We start from the raw sequence: 19,540 nt of genomic DNA on the forward strand, positions 1-19,540 counted from the left end.
TACCCATCTCTGTTTCTATAGGTCCGCCATCTTTGTTCAGTAATTTACCAGTTTTTTTACCGTTGCTTACGGTAAATTACCTACTTATATAAATTTACCGTCGAAAACCTTAACTTATGCCCGACCTCGCAGCCCTGTACCTTACCCTGTTCTAGTAAAAATTTAGTGACTTTATTGTTAAAATTAAAAGTTACTATAAAGTCACTAAATTTTTACTAGAGCAGGGTAAGGTACAGGGTTTCGAGATCGGGCGTAAGTTAAGGTTTTCGACGGTAAATTTATATAAGTAGGTAATTTACCGTAATCAACGGTAAAAAAAACTGGTAAATTACTTAACAAAGATGTCGGATCTATAGAAAAATTAAATTTGACGTATTTCATAACCGTAAGAATACAAGAAGCATCACGTAATATGAGGTAATTTACCTGGGGTAAAAAACTATTCAGATAAGTTACGTGGTAAATTACCGATAGGAAAACATGTAATTTACCGACGCAACCCTGCTCACACAACTTCAAAGATCATGTTTCCCATCCTTGACGAACTGTCAAAACACAATAAAGGAAAAAAGGTTAAGATTTCAACAATACTTTTATCTAATTATATTAATTATATTAAATAAATAAAGCATTCCTTAAGAATTTGTCATAAACAGTTACAGATTTTTTTCTAATGTAAAATAAAAAAAAAAATACAAGATTTAAATATTAATTCAAATAAATGTTATTTTTATATATTGTTTAATTTAAAATAATTTAATAGAAAAAAAAATTCATTAAAAATAGAAAACAATTTATATTCATGCTTCAAAAAAAAACAATAAACGAGAAAGAGGTAAATGAAATCAAAATATTGTTTAATTCAGAAAATATATATTTAAAAAATACTTCAAACATTGTAAAGAACAAGAAAATATAAATAATACACAATTGTAAATGTTTATTTATATTTACAAGTGTATATTAATTTTTTTTTCACAGAAAAAATAACATCATTACAGTGAAATTAAACAATGGAAATATAAAATATGAACAATTAAAATGCAAACAAACGCATGATATAGAAAATAAAAACAAAATGAATTAAAAATATTTTCAAAATGATATTCTCATTGAATGAACTCGTTCATTGGTTAGGATTAACAATTTTTGAAATATGGGTTAATTTGGCATCACTTTCAGTGTTTTTTATTTTATTGGCATTTAAATTAGACAATGACTATTTTTTAAATCACAAAGATTGGTGGATTGTTTTTTCACCATTATTTGTTGCCGATGGATTAAATACATATTTTTGTTGTATTATATTTATAAGAATGCATATGGAAGGAATGGTGAAGGATGCTATATTAAGAGCACTTTGGAGTTTAATTCTTTTACTTTTAATTTTTATATTCAAATATTTTCTATGCCAAAAATTATCGGGTCAAGCTTCATTGGAATATTCGGAAGTTTTAAGTCCCGTTTTCTTTTTATTACAACTTATTGCCATTAGAGCTTGTCAATTACATTAAAATTAAATTCATTCATTAATTTTCTTTTGCAAATTAATATTTAATTGCGTTTTTTCTTTGGCAAAAATAATTGTTAATAAAAAAAAAAAAAAAAATGACGTGTATTTGCGTGAATGACTAAGAGTGTAAAAATAGAAAACTGTCTATTATTTTTTATATTTAATAAAAATATTCAATACAATAAAGATAACATTTTCTATTTTTCTTTTTTCTTTTACGATTAAAGTAGAGTAAAAATAAAAAAAAAACTAGTAAATTTTCCACATTTCTCCAATTGCATCCTTTCCATTTCTTATTGAAAATATGAAAAAAAATTCTTTCACGTAAAAAAAATTGTAGTAAATATATAAAATCTATAACTACTCAACTCTGGTTGATTTTGTTTTTAGTTCTGTTTCAATTTTTATATTACACAGAAAGACATGTGGTCATTGTATATATTTTTATTGTTAATTTTAATTATTCAAATACAATCGAATGATTATTGTTCATTGAATTCTGAAAAATGTGGAAAAACACACAACAAATATTCAAAAGGTAATATTTATTTTTCTTCTATGAATATCTTATTTAAATAATAAGAAATTTTAGATGAAGTTATCGAGGGAAAAAAGAATTTGTATTTAATTATTTAATTAAAAAAATTACACAGTGCATTTGAAAAGAAACATTTTTTCACCTTGATCACTTCTTGTGAAATCCCCCTTTATATGGGACATTTCATATGAAATTTTCATTCAACATTTTTTTTTACTCCGATATTTTTTTCGAAATCTTTATAAAAAAATAAAAGAATATTCATTTTTTTATTTCTTTATTTGGTAATAAGTATGGAAGTTAGGAATTTTTAAAATTTAATATGTATGAAATTTGTTTGATTTTTTTCTTTATTATTTTAAATAGTACCAAAAAAAAATAAAGTAACTACAATGTAAGTATCTAAAAAATTGAAATAAATTTTGAATGAAAATCTCACATTGAATGCTCTATATATTATATATTAATTGTAATGTTTTTTTTTAAATTTAATTAAATTTTAAAATTATTATTATTATAAAATTAATTTATTTTCTAGCTTCCAATAAATATGAAAAATATTTCAAAGCAATTGAGATTGCTGAAAAAAATTATGTCGAGTGTACAAAAAGTAACTGTGGATGTTATAAAAATGTAATTGAAGAACAATTAGCACCTTTCAAAAAGAAGGGAATTGATGAAAAATTAATTGAAAATTCTAGAGATAGGTAGAAATTTTTATAAATAAATATATAATTTGATAAAAATTAATTAAAACAATTATAATATAAAATATAATAATATAATACCATAACAAAATTAATATATAATTATTTATTTAAACATTTTTTATAATTTATATTTATAATTTTTAGAGGAGTATTGTATCAATTGATTGACGGTCATCTTTATCGAGAAAAAGAATGCATGTTCCCTTCAAGATGTGCTGGTGTAGAACATTTTATTTTAAATATTATTGACAATATCTCAGATGCAGAAGTTATTATCAACACTCGTGATTATCCTCAATCCAGTAAACATTTCGGAAATCCATTGCCTGTATTCTCATTCAGTAAGGTAAGTTTTCTAATTTATAAGCGAAAAAAATAATTGAATTATTTTTTATTAACATGGATAACAATTTAATAAATAAAATTAAATTCTATTATTTTAATTAATTAAATTTTAAATAACTACTTAAATTTAAGAAATTAAAATTTCTTCTCGAAAATTATTTTATTATTTAATACAGGTTTTTTTATTTGTTATTATTTTCAACTGAAATACTATTTTTTTTTCTAGACCTCAGATTATCATGATATTATGTATCCCGCTTGGTCATTTTGGGAAGGTGGTCCAGCAATTTCCCTTTATCCTCGTGGACTTGGTAGATGGGATCAACATCGAATTTCTTTGAATAATGCCAGTTTGGAAACGCCATGGGAAAGTAAAAAAGAATTGGCATTCTTTCGTGGATCAAGAACTAGTTCAGAACGTGATAATTTGATTCTTTTGAGTCGAGAGAAACCAAATCTTGTCGATGCACAGTATACGAAAAATCAAGCATGGAAATCTAAAAAAGTACGTATTTTATGGGGGTAAAAAAAATAAATAAAATTTTTTTCTTTCTCTTTATTATGTATTTAAGCACTTTTCATATTTCGATTTATATAAATAATTGAAAAATCAGCATATTATATGAAAATACATTAAACATATTAAGCTGTTTTATTTAATAAAAGTATATTTTCAAATTTTCTTAATTGAACGGCATTAAATTTTAACATTTCACAGGTAAATTTAAAAATTATCTGTCATCTAATTATTTTGATCTTCTTTATACAATAATCAAATTAATATAAGTAAATTAGAATTATTTTCAAGAATTACCAATAAAGAAATTGACATTAAAATTATTTCTGTACAAATTAAATTAATTTTTAAATCTATTAAATTATGTTATGGATTGACCCAAATATATTTTTAAACTTTGTATTAATTAAAAAATAGAATTAAATTTTAACCATTTTGCAGATAAATGTAATTTCATTAATGTAAATTCAATTTGTGAAATAGGAAAATTTAAATTTTCTGAATCATTTACATAAACATACAGTTTAATTTTTCGTTTTTTTTTTTCTAAATAAAATCCAGAAAATTATAGATTTTTCTAAAAATAATCCACACAACGACTTTGAATAAAATTTATAATTAAAAGAATTAATAAATATTTTTTTCTATTATTTTAGAAGAATACAATTTTTATTTATAATCTTTGTGAAATATTTTTTTTTCTAATTATTAGAAATTGTGTAGCAGATTTTTTATTTCTTTAATTAATTAATTATAATTATTTGACATATTTTTCTGTTTTTCCCATCAGGATACTTTAAATTTACCACCGGCTGGAGAAGTTTCTTTAGAATCGCACTGTGCCTATAAATACTTATTTAATTATCGTGGTGTCGCTGCTTCATTTAGACACAAACACTTGTTTCTTTGTGAATCATTGGTTTTTCATGTAGGGAATGAGTGGACTGAATTTTATTACGATGCCATGAAGCCATGGATTCATTATATTCCAGTTTCAAAAGATGCCAGTCAATCCGAACTCGAGTAAAATATTAATTAATAATTAATAAAAACATTTTGTTTAAAAAAAATTTTTTTTTTAATCGATTTTTACACATTATTATAAATATAGAAAAAAAATTATTTTACATATAATATTTACATATTTTTAAAATTTAAAATCTGATATTAAATTAGTTTCAATTTAATTAAAAATAATTTTTTATTATATATATACAAAACAAATAAAATCTTTTTGTTTTGAAGAATCTTTATTTTCAAGTTTCTTATATTATTTACTTTTTACAGATATAACTCTTTCTTTTTTTTGTCCTTGCAGAGAATTGATTCAGTTTGCGAAAGATAACGACGAGATATCAAGAAAGATTGCGAATCAAGGTAGAGACTTTATTTGGGAGAAACTACGAATGAAAGACGTTACTTGTTACTGGAGAAGATTGTTTAAAAAGTACATTAAACTTTTAACTTTTAAACCAACTTTGAAACAAGATCTTATTGAAATTTATAAAAAATAAAATACAATTTGTACTTTATAAAAATTGTGATATAAAATATGTGACAATTTACACTCGATATTTTTACATTGTTTTCAATAAAAAAAAAAATTTCATTAAAAAATTTTTTGTTGTTTTCATAAGTTTTCTTTTTTTAATATAAAAAGGAGACCACGAATTATACAAAATTTGTCCAATCTTTTTGCGATTTTTTTTTTTTACAAAATTTTTAAATAAAAAAAAGACTTTTTTTTATATACAATGCAGATTTTCCAAAATTTAATAACTACAAATTTTTTTACTAAAATTCTTCGCTAAATTAATTAATTATTTTCAATAATTTAAATAAAATCCTTAAAAAATTTAATTATCTGAAAATATTTTTAATAAATTCAATAATTGTTTGAAATTTCTAAAAAAATTCATCAAATAAAAGTATACTAAAAATTTTAATTCAAAATAACATAAAATTCAATTATTTCCAAAAATAACATTTTTTTAATTAAAAATTCTGTAAAATTTAATTATTCACTGAAATTAAAAAAAATCTTCAGCAAATAAAGTTTTTAAAAATTTTGATTTGAAATTTTTTGAAATCCAATTAATTCTAAAAATTTTAATTTCATCAAATTCTTCGAAAATTGAAATATTTAAAATATTTTTAATTAAAAATTCTGTAAAATTTAATTTTATTGTCTCAAATTTAAAAAGATCTTGAATAATTAAAATTTTGGAAAACTTAATTTTTTTTTTTGAAATTTAAAACCTAATTTGTTTAATAAAATAGAAAATTTAGATTAAAAACTAGTACAATAGAAATTAAAAAAAGAGAGTATGGTACTTGTATTAAAAAATAATATTTTATTTCATTGTAGTACATTTTTTTCGCATTTATAGCACCTAAAGGAAAACTTATTAAGTACTAGATAAACATAGTTTAAAGTAATGCAATGACATTGTTATAAAATGATATTCCTGATATAAAGGAAGTAGAAGTATACCTATTTATGAACAATGAGAAAATATTTTTTTTTTTTAATATATTTTTCTACAATTGATAAGACTATTACAAAAGAAGGAATTAATTTCTTTTGCATGACAAAGAGGTAGTAAGCAATATATATATTTTTTTTCATTTCCTGTTTCATTAGAGTTAACAAAATATAATATTGCACGTAATATTGATAACACATAATTTAGATTCAAATTATTGAAATTATAATTTATAAATCTGCAAAAGATGATCACTTATATTCGTAATAACTTATAAACTATAGCCACTATATTATAATAAATTTATAATATTTTGACTGAAAGATTCCAATGATAATGCAAATGAATTACGTTTCTTTTTTTATATTATATATTTACACGGTATATACCAAAGTTAGCTATATTAATATTTAATAATAATAATAATAATTAATAATAATACACATAATCGCATAAAAAAGCTAAAATTTCCATCATACATCATTGAGAGACAAAATGAACATTTAAACATCTTACAAAAATACTATCTTAAGGCACTTTAGTTCAATTGTCTCTTCGTCGAAATCGCATTTATCTCCTTTTTCTAACTTTGTTTCTATTTAATTTTCTTAATTTTTTTACAATTTAAAATTTTATTTATCTAATTAAATTATATGAAAATTTAAAGTCGACAAACAAATTTTTTTTTTTTTCTTTTTTTTTTTGCATAAATCAAAATTTAACTAATTATTGTAGTAAATTAATTTAAAAAAATTAATGAACATTTTTTTTTGTTTTTTCTTCTTTTCTATATTGTAAGTGAATTTTTTTCAATAATTCATCTACTGGCAAATATTTTATATTAAATATACTTTTGACCGGATATGGTAAAGTTTCTAGATCATGAAAAATTAAAAAGGATTAATAATTCTTTTAATTTTAATAATTAATAATTAATAACTAATTAATTACAAATTATTTTTATTATTCTTATTAATTTTACTAGGGATTATGCATAACTCTTTTGATTTTAATAATTTTTAATAATTAATATTTAATTAATAATTTTTAAATTAAATAATTTTTTAGAATGAAAAATTCTATATATTTTTTTGTCTGAAAAATATTTTTTGTAGTTTTTTTTATTAATCAATAAATTATAAAAAAATATTTTTTTAAGTAAACAATTTTATAATTTTTCATGTTAAATAAACAATTAATTTAATTTTTAAATTTGTCAAAAAATTTCTACCAAATTTTTTTTTACTGCAGTAAAGATTTTATATAAAATAATTTTAACAATTTTTTAAGGCCATTTTATAAAGAAACAAACTTTGACGGATAAAATAGCCCCAATTATTGGTGTATTTGAAAGAAAGTAAATTATTTTCTCTTTAAAATCAGTCGTAAACTATCACGATTGGATAAAAATCATTCAAGTTATAAAATTATTAATTTTGATAATTTTCTCATTTTCATAAAATAGCCAAATTCGATCAAAAGTATATTTAATGTTTTTTCTTTTTGTTGCACAGTATGATTATTTCCGAATTCTATAAATTTAATTGCAATATTCATAGAATAAAATTCTACTTCGAGCGGCAGTTATGGCTCATGCAGAAAAAAAAAGAAATTTGTTAAAAATTTTACATTAACCTATATAATTAATATATATAGAATCATTTTTTTTTACGAATATTCAAAATTTGCTTTCATATATAATACTTTTGGAATACTATCAAAGAGCAGTAATTAATGAAAATATTATTTTTAACAAAAAAAAATACGTACACATCAGACTTGTCAATTAAATTTAAGTTATCTAAATATTATTGAAAAGCAAATGAATACTTTTTGTAATTTTGGTTAGAACAACCAAAATTCACCTTGTAATGTATTATATACATTTAAAAAAAAAATTGCAACAATGCTCTATTTTTTTTTTTTTTTTTTAATTATTATATAATGTATATTTATTCAAAGATGACTTAATCTCTAATGATTGCGCTTTCGTAGATCGATGATCACATTTCGTTAAAACTCGGAAAATCACAATTTATGCGAAATTTTTTTTTTTTTTTTTCAACATCAGGGCGCATTTATCGAAAACCTTAATTATAGAGACAGCGACAAATTATTAGGTTCATCCTATTGTATATAATACGCAATTAATTTTAGACAGTCTTCGAAGCTGCCTTAGCTATTTCGAAAATTGAAAATAAAAAACAAAATTTAAATTAATTAACAAAATTTTCCACTAAAATTCAGTTTCTTATATCAATATTGATTTTAATTAATTTATTTGAAATTTTGTATTTAAATTTCAATGGAGGACAAAAATAAACGAAACTAATAAAAAAAAAAATTATTTAAAAAATAATTAAAATAAATTACACAAAATTAATTTTAATCAAAAATAAATAATTAATTAAAAATTGCTCAAAATTAAAGAATAATTTTATAATTAAAAGTAATATAACAATTTTAATTAAACGAAAATAGTGAATTTTAAAAAGTCAAAATTAAACTGAATTTTCATGCAAAATAAAAAAAAAAAAATTATTTTCACAAGCAAAAATTCGAATTGCAAATACTGTCAAGACTTTCCGAGACTAATTATTATTCGGCTAAATTGTAAAATCTAAGATAATAATTGTGCACAATTGGAGAAACAGTCTTTCTGTTTTTTTTTCATTTTTTTTTTTTTTGTATAAAGTGCACTTTGATCACCGTTTTGAAATAATCGAGGGCAGTGTACCTATATAATTAAATATAGAAAATTTTCAAAATCGATGATGAGAAAATAATGACGATGATAATGATGATGCGAACGTATTTTGCAGCTTTTCAAAATTGACATCATCAAAATAACATCAATCAATAATAATAATAATTATTATTATTATTGAGAGCTTTTCTTTTTTTACTTTTCATTCGTCCATAATCGTATTTCTTATATTATATTCATCATTTTTTTTTTATCACAAAAAAATTTGTTACTCCTAAAAAAAAAAAAATTCTCTTTTTTTTGCGTCTCTCTAATTACTACGTGAAAACAATATGTCGAAAATTGACAAAAAATGTCATTATACTGATGATAATAATAAGATGCCATCTGCTTTCACGTGTGATGAATATACTTTCTGCCGCAGAATCAGATGAATGTTGATTTGAATTAGTGACATGTTGCTCATCACTGTCCCCTGTTGAGTTTTTCATATATTTATAGTATATATGTGTATGAGAAAAAATATTTTCTTGCTGATGAACACATCATGACACACGAAGGTGCAAAATCGCGCTATTATTTGTGCAATTTGCAAAAAAAATTTTCTCATTTTTTTTTTTTTTTTTTTTTATGATGTTGATTCACTGGTTGTCGGTTCTTGTTGTTTGGAACGTGTGTATATATATATTTTTTGTTTGTTTTATATTTTATTTTTGGTTTATTCGAATGGCACTAGCATGGAATTTATGATCCATAGGGGAATTTTCTGCTCTCCGCTGGAAACATTATTGTTCCAAATTAATTGTACCGGTTTGAATTTTTATTTTTTAGAACAGTTTTTTCATTCCACTGCTAAACATAAATATAATAATAAAAAATATTAAAAGTAAATTTCATTTTGATTATTTTTTAAATTTTTAAATGAGTGATAAAAATAATATTAATTAAAATAAAAGGCGCATAATTATTCATTTTTTAAAAATAATATATATAGGTAATTTTTTTTGGAGAAATTTCCCGTTAAATTAAATACTGTTTATTTTTATTGTAATTTACTTTAATATAACCAAATTTTCGTTACCGGTAATTTTTAATTATTTCCTTTTTTTTTTTTAATAATAATGCAACGTTTATTATGATACCTATTATTTCTTTTTTCTCTTAAATTATTAATTTATTTTGCTAATTTTTAAGTGTTTTAATTAATTACGAGAAATTAAAGAATTTCTAGTCAATAATTCATTAATTTAAACATCAAAAATTGAAAAAGGTAAAATTCTTACCAATCTTCAGTTACGTAAATTGAAGATTTTAATAAATAATTAATATGAATAATTATGCGCCTCATTAAATAAATATCTTATTTTATATATAAAATGTGCACTATGTGTTCTTAATTAGTGTCTCATGACAAATTGATAAATAAAAATTTAAAAATTAAGTGCATCGAAAACGTAAATATATCGTTAAACAATGAAAATCTTAAATATTTATTTATCTAATTTATGCTTTTCTTATTTTTATTTATTTATTTAAACATTTTAATTTATAAGATAAAAGAAATATAATATTTTTTTCTTTCAAATTTTTCTCTAATGAAAAGTGATCAAAAATAGAAAAAATAAATTTGTCTCCTTTTTATTACTATACTAGAAATATGAAATTAATTAATTTAATCAATATAAGCTAATTCTGTAAGAAATTAAAAATAAAAATTTTTAAATATTTTTCAATTTGTATAGACGATATTTTAGTACAAGAAGGCATTTGTTTTTTCTGTATGCTAATTCACATGGTAAAAAAATAAATAGATAAATAAATAAATAAGATTTTGTAAATAAATTTTATAACTTAAAAAATTCAATATTATAAGACAAAATTCTTTTAAATTGAATAAAGTAAATGATAATTTGTCAATTAAAGTCATAATTTCTGAGTTTTCCCTAATTAAAAGAACAAAAGTATGTAGAAATTCATTTAAATAAAATAATTATTATTTAATTATTATTTATTTATAAAATATACATAGAATAAATGGGACGCATGATTATGTTCTAAAAATCATTAGTTAAAATTTTCATTTTATGGAATTTCATTTGTCATAATTATTTTTGAGCCGAATTTTTATTTTTTCGAATTAGTATTTTGCAGAATTTTTATCAAAACGATTATATTACAGAATTTTTATATAACCAAAAATTCACTTCACAGAATTTTTATTTGCTCGAATTTTTATTTAACATAATAGGCATTTTAAAGAATTTTTATTGGCTAGAATTTCATTGCATAGAATTTTCATTTTATTCTTTCATATGAATTTTCATTTGCTCCAATTATTATTTGATACAATTTCCATATAAACGATTTTTCATACTACAGAATTTTTACTTAATCGTAAAATCATTTAACAGAATTTCTAATAAATTGATAGAATTTTCATATGTCCGAAATTGCAAATTACCGAACAAACAATCGACAGAAAGATTTTGGCGCGATTTTTAATAATCAACCAATCAAAAATTATCCATAAAATTGTGATTGGTTGATTTTTTAAAATCGCGCCTAAATCTTTCTGTCGATTCTTTGTTCGGCCATTTGAAATTTCGGGCAAATGAAAATTCTATCAATTAGAAATTCTGTCAAATGATTTTTCGGTTAAGTAAAAATTCTGTTGTATGGAAATTATATCAAAAATAATAATTCGAACAAATGAAAATTCTACCCACTAAAAATTCTTTAAAATGACTAATTATGTTAAATGAAAATTCGAGTAAATAAAAATTTTGTGAAGTGAATTTTCGGTTATTTAAAAATTGTGTAATATAGAAAATTGTTTTAATGAAAATTCTGCCTAATTCGAAGAAATAAAAATTCGGCTCAAAAATAATTATGACAAATGAAATTTCATAAAATGAAAATTCTAACTAATGATTTTTAGAATATAATCATGCGTCCCGCCTCAATGACTGTATTCGAAATATATAATAATGATCTGCCTCAGTTCTCAAATAACTGTTTATTTGAATTTTTCAGTGCATAAAATACAAAAAAGTATTTCAAAAAAAAAAAAAAAAAAACCAAGAAAAAATTTCTGAAAAATATTTTTTTTTCTACTACAAAAACTATGACTTGAACGTAGCCTTTAAATAAACATTAAAAAAATAGAACACATAAAGATAAAGGAATAATAATAATAAAAGTAATGATGTAATAAAATATATCGTTTTACAGTGAGTGTTGTATGAAAAAAATTAAAATCATGCTTTAAAATCAAAACTAAAACTAACTAGAACAAGTTGCAAGTGCAATAAAAAAAGATAAAATGCAATAACTAAAATATCAAAAAAATGTTCGTGCAAAATAATACTACATGCGTAAATAATAAGTGAAATTAATATAGATAATTAATTTACCTTCACCCATAATATAAAAAACAAAAATCTATAATATGGAAAATTATAAAGAAAATAAAGAAACATATTATAAATTAGTTTTGCAATATTAATTTGCGTGAAGGTAAAATGTTCTAAAATTATAATTAATGAATGTATGGGTGCAATATTTGTGCAATTATCTAAATTCTAAAAGAATAAAGAATTATAATAATAAAGAATGAGTGAATTAAACTACAATATTATCATTGTAAAAATTCAAAATTGAGTTCCAAACAACAATTACCGCCATATTCCAATAAAAAATTTTGATCATGCATCGTTTGAGATCAATATCATTACAATTCCTCGTGAATATTTTCCTTCTATATTTTTATTTATTGATATAATGGTCCAATTATTTTTTACTTTTTTTTTCCATTACCATATATAGTATATATTCTACATTTGTAAAATGCACCTTCGTGTATATATGATTTGTCACCATATAAGTGTATTTTTACATAGTTTTATATTTCATGCAGTATCTATTTGGATACTAAAATTAAATTTCGATTATAAATTCACAAATTCATATTATTGGAAAATATAAATGCAATTCTATTATACAAGATACGAAGTGCAATTTAAAAAAAAAAAAATTGAAATAATTTATAAATTTATTTTTGAGACTAAAAGTGCAAAGAAATACATGTGAATAAAGGGAAATTTAATATAAATTTATATTATAAAAAATCTGAATTTTTACGATTGTGAAAAATTTATATTTTTATACAAAAATAGAATTAGGAAACATTTTTTTTTTTTTAAAGAAACAAAAATTTATGTATTTTAGTTTAAACAATTTAAAATATCCAAAAATACTAAATTAATTAATTTATGATTTTCTTTTTTTTTTGAAACTATTTTTTTAAATTCAATTTTTTACTTTTATTTCAGTTTCCATTTTTTTTTCAATTTTTTCATTTTTATTTTTATAAAATTAAATATTTTTTTTAACTTTTCAAATAATTCCATTTTTTCCATTACTGTGAATATGAAACATTATCTCGACTTAAATCTATTTTCTAAAAGTTATTAATGTGTTTCCATAACCAGTTATTATTTTTTTTTGTTTTGTTTAGTAAAGAATAAGAGTTACATTATAGGAGAAATTTACAAAAGCACAAAGAATTTTTTGCTACAGCTTGACAGAAATAACCGCAACCATAAAGGAAAGCAAAAGGGGACAAATACTTACAAACAACAATGATAACAATAAATAGAATAATTTAATAAAATATATAACTACTTTGTTCAAGACGCAGTGAATACGTAAACGGCGACGCTTTATTTTATTTTTTTCGATATAATTTTGTTATTTTTGAATTAGACACACTATATTATTATGAAAATAGAACAAAATTTTCTTTAAAAATCCCGAAGATTATGTAAATTAATTACTATTAATTTAATTGTAGGATATTTATGTCGCCTGGCTAATAAGGTTTAGATATTACTAATTTTTAAAATATTTTTAAAATTTATTCACACTATTTCTAAATTATGTTTTACTATTATTTTTTTGTTAAAACTTAGAATATTATCATTTTATTCAGAATTAAAAAGAAACAACAAATCTATACCTAAATAGAAAAAAGAAATTTAAAAAAAAATCGAAATTAATTAATTAATTGAAAAAATTAAAAAGTTGACTGTAATTATAAAATTTGAAAAAAAAAAGTTTTAAAAATTAGTCTAAAATAACACCTTCACCAATTTGCAGCTCATAAAAAAAAGCAAAATATGAATTAAATAAGAATAAATATTTTCACTTCGATAACGTTTCTAATATTTTAAGCTGAAACAAAAAATTTTTAAATCTAAAATTTCTTCATTTAAAAAAAATACAATTTTTCATTTTTAATGAATACAATATAATAAAAATAGAAAAATAGAAATATTAACTAATAAAATAAACAGTTAGATAATAAAATAAACTATAAAAAAAAGGAAATATCGAGCACAAGCTTTGTTCTTATTTTAAAATAAACAATATAAAGATAATTATTTATTTTCTTCTATTCAGGTTCCTTGTTTCAGTTATAAAAATTACACTTTTCAGAATTAGTTAATAATCAGAATAATAAATTGATTTTTATGGATTTTTTAAAAAAAAGTTTTCTATAACTGTATTAATTGTTAAAAATAAATAAAATAAATAAAAACAAAAATATAGTTCCTAGTACTACAATTAAAGTTGAATATTTAAAAATTTTTATATTTCGATATAATTTTTCTAAATTTCTATATTTAGTATTATTTATTTATTTTTATAGAAGCATTATAAATTTAAATAAGCTTTTAACGCATACTAGCCAGGGATATGCAATTATACATCACCACAAAGTAAAGCAAAAAATTTAATAATCTCACACTGGATCAATTAATAGACATATTATAATGAAAACATGTGTTCAAAGTTTCTGATATAATTATTTAATGTCAATAATGAACTATAAAAAAATATTACATCTCCCATTTAAAGGAAGTTTCATTTTGTTGATAAAAATAAACTTTTTACATAAGAAAACAGATGTGAAATGAAATTAAAAATTATATTTTATTTATTAAATTAATTTAAATTATACTAATTTAATTAATATAAAAAATAACTAAATTAATTTTAATTAAATTTTAAATTAAGTTTATTAATTAATTAAATTTAAATATTTTTGAATTAAATTTAAAAATAGAATTTATCTTTAATAATAATAAGTAAATATTATTTCAACTAAAAATGGAAATAAATGAAATATTCAACGACCAAAAAATGATCAACAATTTTTTTTTTTGTTTAAAAACATTTTTTGTAACTCTGAACACATTGTTTAATCATTCAAGTACCTGCGTCTAAAATGGTGTCATCAACATCATCTCGTAAACCAAAAGCGTCGCTGTTCAGTAAATTCACTGGTGATTTTTCTAAATTGCCATGAAAAAAGGGCAAATCATCTTTATTTTGCCACTGAATATTACCTATCGTTCCTTTGCTTGCTCCCCTACATCCAAACCACCAATATGCAGTCGCTCTTGGAAAAGCAGGATCAGCATTATCCACCTAAAAAAATTTTTTTTTCTTTTTAATAGAAAGAAGATATAATAGTAAATCATTTTTTTTTTTCAACAATAATTCAAGTTTTACACAAGAAAGATTTACCGAAAAGAAACATGAAATTAAAGACAAAAATAAAAACACAAAAAATATATAAGAAAAAAAAACAATTTATTTATACAGGCCTTGGATCGACTTTAAGGGGAGGCTCTACCTTTATTTTGACTTTTTTTTTAATTGCATAATTTGGGTCCTAAAAATTAATTTTTGACTATTTTATATAGTTTTGAAAAAATTAAAATTTTTCAAAATGAAAGTACTTTGAAAATATAAAGGGTAAATTAAAGTCTTAAAAAAATTAATATTTTAAATATCTATATCTTCTTTCACAATTTTGACTATTTTTCCACGTTTTTTTTTAAAAGATTTTTTAGAATCACTTGTATATGGATTTTCAAAAAATTTTAATTAAAAAAAAAAAAAAATTCTAATTCTAGAATAGTCAAAAATTAGAGAAGCATGAAAAAGTTATAAAAAAAAATTTTTTAGTATTATGATTTGATAGAATCTTATTCTGTAGAATATTAATTTTGCAGAATATATTTATTTGTTCGAATAGTAATGTTTCAGAAAATGCAAATGTTCGAAAATTAGTTTGACAGAATTTTTATTTAGACGAAAATTAAATTCGTCAAAAAATTAAATTTAATCAAATATCAATTTGAACGAAACTTTGTCTTGTAGAATATTAATTTTGCAGAATATTCATTTTCTCAAATATAAATGTTCCAGAAAATTAAAATGGTCGAAAATCAAGTTTGACAGAAATAATTCAGCGGAAACTTCAAATTTGACCAATCAGAAATCAACAAGAAAATTGTGATTAGTCAAATTTGAAGTTTCCGCCGAATTATTTCTGGCAAATTGATATTCGACTATTTTAATTTTCTGGACATTATAATATTCAAGTAAATGAATATTCTGCAAAATTAAGATTCTTTTAAATGACAATGATGAACAATTAATATTCTACAAGAGAAAGTTTCAATGAAATTAAATTTCTGTCAAATTAATTTTCGTCTAAATAAAAATTCTGACAAATTGATTTTCGACGAATTTGTATTTTCTAAAATATTAATATTCGAAGAAATAAATATTCTGCAAAATTAATAATAATTTAGAAAAATAAATTGTTATAGAAATAAACTATTATAATTTTTTTTTTATTTTAAAAGTAACTATAGTGGTTACAATTGTTACAATTTCTCAAAATAAGAAAATAAGAATTTATCAGGTTTTGAAAACTTACTCCTCAGTTTTTTTTTTTTTTTTTAACTAAAATTCCTTAGCAATATTTTAATTATAAATTATTTTGTCTATACTGTTTAGTAGGTACATAGTTTTAAGTGATTGTATGAAAAAAAAATACTTACAGAAAAGGTTCTGTCATTAAATCGATAATAAGTGTTTCCCTTAAAGAAATACGTATATCCATGATATGTTAGAGCTGTGTCCATATTATCAGGTACACCCTCCCAATTTGAGATCAATTTTGGATATGTACTCTTGACAGGTGGTCGTTGAGCTGGATCGAATCTCCAGAATTTTGTACCCTTATAGAAATAAATTTTTCCATTTCCAGTCCAAACTGTTGCCGCATCAATATTGTCAGGAATTCCCGTAAATCCTTCACTAATATCCTTAGGATAATCGCCATCCATTTTTTTCCCAATATACCTCCAATACTTTGATCCCTGTTGATTTAAATTTAAATAATTTATTATTTTATTTTATTTAAGAAAATGTAAAACCCATCAGTACAATGAAAAGAAAATATTTTTTTTATTCAAATAAATAATTGGTTACTTGGCTATTATTAAATAAATATTTTCTTCATCCAAATAATTTTTATTTAAGTCAATTAAATTTTATTTATTTTCAAATACAAAAATTATTTGGTTTAATTAATTAATTATTTGATACACAATTAAATTTTTATTTAATAATAATCAAGTAACTGATTATTTGATTTAAATGAATTTTTTTTCAGTGTAAAATTTACTATTTCAACAAATTTTTTTTTTGCCTTGAAAATTACATATTTTTTAATTGAAATCCATAATTGAGTTGCCACAATAATAAATTTTGTCATTTCCTAATAGTTACCTGACATTAAAAACTTTTCTCTGACACAAAATCTTTGTGTCAAAATCTCATTTAACACTTTTTAATTAGAATTGATTAAAAATTTGAGTAATTGAAATTTGAATTACTTAGATTGAATTGAAATTTGAATCGAATAAAATTTAACTAATTTGAAATTTGGATGAATTAATATTCAGGAATGTTAAAAAAATTCTCATTAAACTAATAAATTATTTTTTAACATTCCTGAACTTAATATCAATATTTTTAAATATGTAAATTTAATTATTTTTTGAATATATTACATCCCTAAATTAATCGAATTATGAGAAAGGTAAAAAAGATAAATAAATTATCAAAATAGGTGAAAAAAGGTAAAATAGATAATGATTACCTGTGATTTTTTCTAGTGGCAAAAATTGTTAAAACTTTTTACTGACAAAAAAAAAAAATTACCCTTATGGCTATCGTGTGAATCAATTTTTTTTTAAAATTAGGCCACAACAATTTTCTTCGAAATATAATGGTCTGACCCAATTTTAATAATTTCACATTCTTAGCATATTATATATAAAACTTTTGATGATTTTTCTTCACCTTAAAGAAGTATGTCTTGCCATTTTTGTACGTAAAAGCAGCGTCAATATTCCCTGGTAAACCTTTCCACGAAGAACTAATGAGTTTGGGGTAGCCGCTAGCAATACCTTCGGCCGTTAACATCCAGTAGTATTGACCTGTAAATATAGGAAATAAACTTACATAGAAATTGAAAATCAAATTATATACAAGAAGAAACTGCTTTTCTCTGTAACGATTTGTATAGGAGGTATTCGACGACAAATCAGACAATCATTTTGCATTTACATCACCGATTTTTTTTTCAATTCTTTTTTAAGCAAGCCTTTTACGAAATATGAATTTTTCCAAATTTTAATGATTTTGTATTTTACTATTTTTTCATGACTTAGGGTCAACCGGGGTAAATCCGAACGCTTTTAGTAAGTTTCAACAATAACATAAGTTTTTTCATTAAAAAAAAAAAAATTTCCGGTATTCTGGTGCATGAAGTTGTTACTTTACTTCCATAGAATAATTTTATGGGGCAGCAAAAATTTTTGATAAATTACAATCGCAGGAAACTTAGCGTTCGTATTTACCTCGATACTTTGCAACTTTCCTAAAATACCGGGGTAAATACGAACGCCACTGTATTTCAGAAAAATCTTAGGGAAAATAAATTTAAAGTATTGCAATTGTTAAACTTATATAAAAACTAAAAAAAAATACGAGAATAAACCTATTATGTAATAATGCATCATATATAAATACAAAAATCAAACAGGTTAAAAATTAAAATGCATTACACAATTAAAACCTTCAATAACTTTATCAAATCATAACGGATTTTTGCAAAACTTGCTACAGAAAGTATTTTCGAGTGATTGAATGTAAATACAAAAATAAAAGTCAAATTTTTTAAATTCAAAATGGCGGACTTTCCTAAAACTTATTTTTAAAAATGATCAAATTTGCTAACTCCAAATTCGTAATCAGCGACCCTGAAACCTCCCGAGTAACAATTTTCGAGCGAATCCAAAGAATTTTTTAATTCTCGTCCGCCATTTTGAATTTTGAAAAACTGACTTCAAATTGGTAATTAGCGACCCCAAAAACCGTAGAATACCAAATTTTATTAAGATCCTGAAAAACTTTTTTCAACAAACCATTTGGCAAAAAAATTGAAACACTCCTTCGAGAAAACAGAGATTAAGTTTCTGCTTATTAATTACTAACGAGGATACGTATAGAAAGAAAAACTTTTTTCTATGTACTTTTATAATGTTAAAATAATAGTGTAATGAAATAAAAACAATTTTGTGTGGCTCTGATGTAAAAAAAAAATTATTGAAAATACCGTTCGGATTTACCCCGGTTTTCCAATTTTCCTGGGTAAATACGAACGGTCTGATAATATTAATAAAATTTTACAGAAGGCAAAAATCAAAAATAGTTTCTGTTCTAGTATTCATAACAAACAATTATAAATAATAAAATGAATTTTTAGCTTCTTTTTCTTCAAATACGAGACAAAA

The 19,540-nt window shown here is 21.5% G+C and overlaps 3 protein-coding genes across 12 annotated transcripts in view; 2 read left to right on the forward strand and 1 right to left on the reverse strand.

Annotated features, from left to right (window-relative positions):
* Positions 1–492: 492 nt before the first annotated feature.
* On the forward strand, positions 493–5,241 carry LOC127282602 (O-glucosyltransferase rumi homolog). Of its 3 annotated transcripts, none has more exons than XM_051306955.1 (7): positions 493–572; positions 1,904–2,051; positions 2,590–2,758; positions 2,906–3,107; positions 3,333–3,611; positions 4,414–4,646; positions 4,942–5,241. In XM_051306955.1, the coding sequence occupies exons 1-7, from the start codon at positions 525–527 to the stop codon at positions 5,135–5,137; spliced, it is 1,275 nt and encodes a 424-aa protein (XP_051162912.1). In that variant the 5' UTR covers positions 493–524; the 3' UTR covers positions 5,138–5,241. The 3 variants fall into 3 exon arrangements, with proteins under 3 accessions (XP_051162912.1, XP_051162913.1, XP_051162914.1); XM_051306956.1 differs by lacking the exon at positions 493–572 and adding an exon at positions 718–835; XM_051306957.1 differs by lacking the exon at positions 493–572 and adding an exon at positions 1,114–1,132.
* On the forward strand, positions 523–1,562 carry LOC127282611 (transmembrane protein 203). 2 transcript variants are annotated; one of them, XM_051306971.1, is made up of 2 exons: positions 523–572; positions 982–1,562. In XM_051306971.1, exon 2 carries the CDS (start codon positions 1,101–1,103, stop codon positions 1,512–1,514), a length of 414 nt encoding a protein of 137 aa, XP_051162928.1. In that variant the 5' UTR covers positions 523–572; positions 982–1,100; the 3' UTR covers positions 1,515–1,562. The 2 variants fall into 2 exon arrangements, with proteins under 2 accessions (XP_051162928.1, XP_051162927.1); XM_051306970.1 differs by lacking the exon at positions 523–572 and adding an exon at positions 691–835.
* A 2,069-nt stretch (positions 5,242–7,310) lies between the features above and the next one.
* LOC127282597 (matrix metalloproteinase-14-like) overlaps positions 7,311–19,540 on the reverse strand; it is an 82,649-nt gene continuing 70,419 nt past the window's right edge. Inside the window, exons 7-10 of one of the 7 annotated variants that reach the window (XM_051306944.1) lie at positions 18,045–18,181; positions 16,736–17,056; positions 15,095–15,308; positions 7,311–9,291 (exon numbers count right to left, since the gene is read on the reverse strand). In XM_051306944.1, coding sequence (XP_051162901.1) covers positions 9,134–9,291; positions 15,095–15,308; positions 16,736–17,056; positions 18,045–18,181 — 830 coding nt within the window. In that variant the 3' untranslated portion in view covers positions 7,311–9,133. Of the gene's footprint in view, positions 9,669–15,094; positions 15,309–16,735; positions 17,057–18,044; positions 18,182–19,540 lie in introns of all 7 variants that reach the window. The other 6 variants (XM_051306946.1, XM_051306945.1, XM_051306947.1 and 3 more) reach the window with 6 other exon arrangements.

The sequence above is a fragment of the Leptopilina boulardi genome, unplaced genomic scaffold, assembly GCF_019393585.1.
Source record: "Leptopilina boulardi isolate dan_hultmark-lab unplaced genomic scaffold, ZJU_Lbou_2.1 LbouV2_300, whole genome shotgun sequence".
NCBI classification, from domain to species: Eukaryota; Metazoa; Arthropoda; class Insecta; order Hymenoptera; family Figitidae; genus Leptopilina; species Leptopilina boulardi.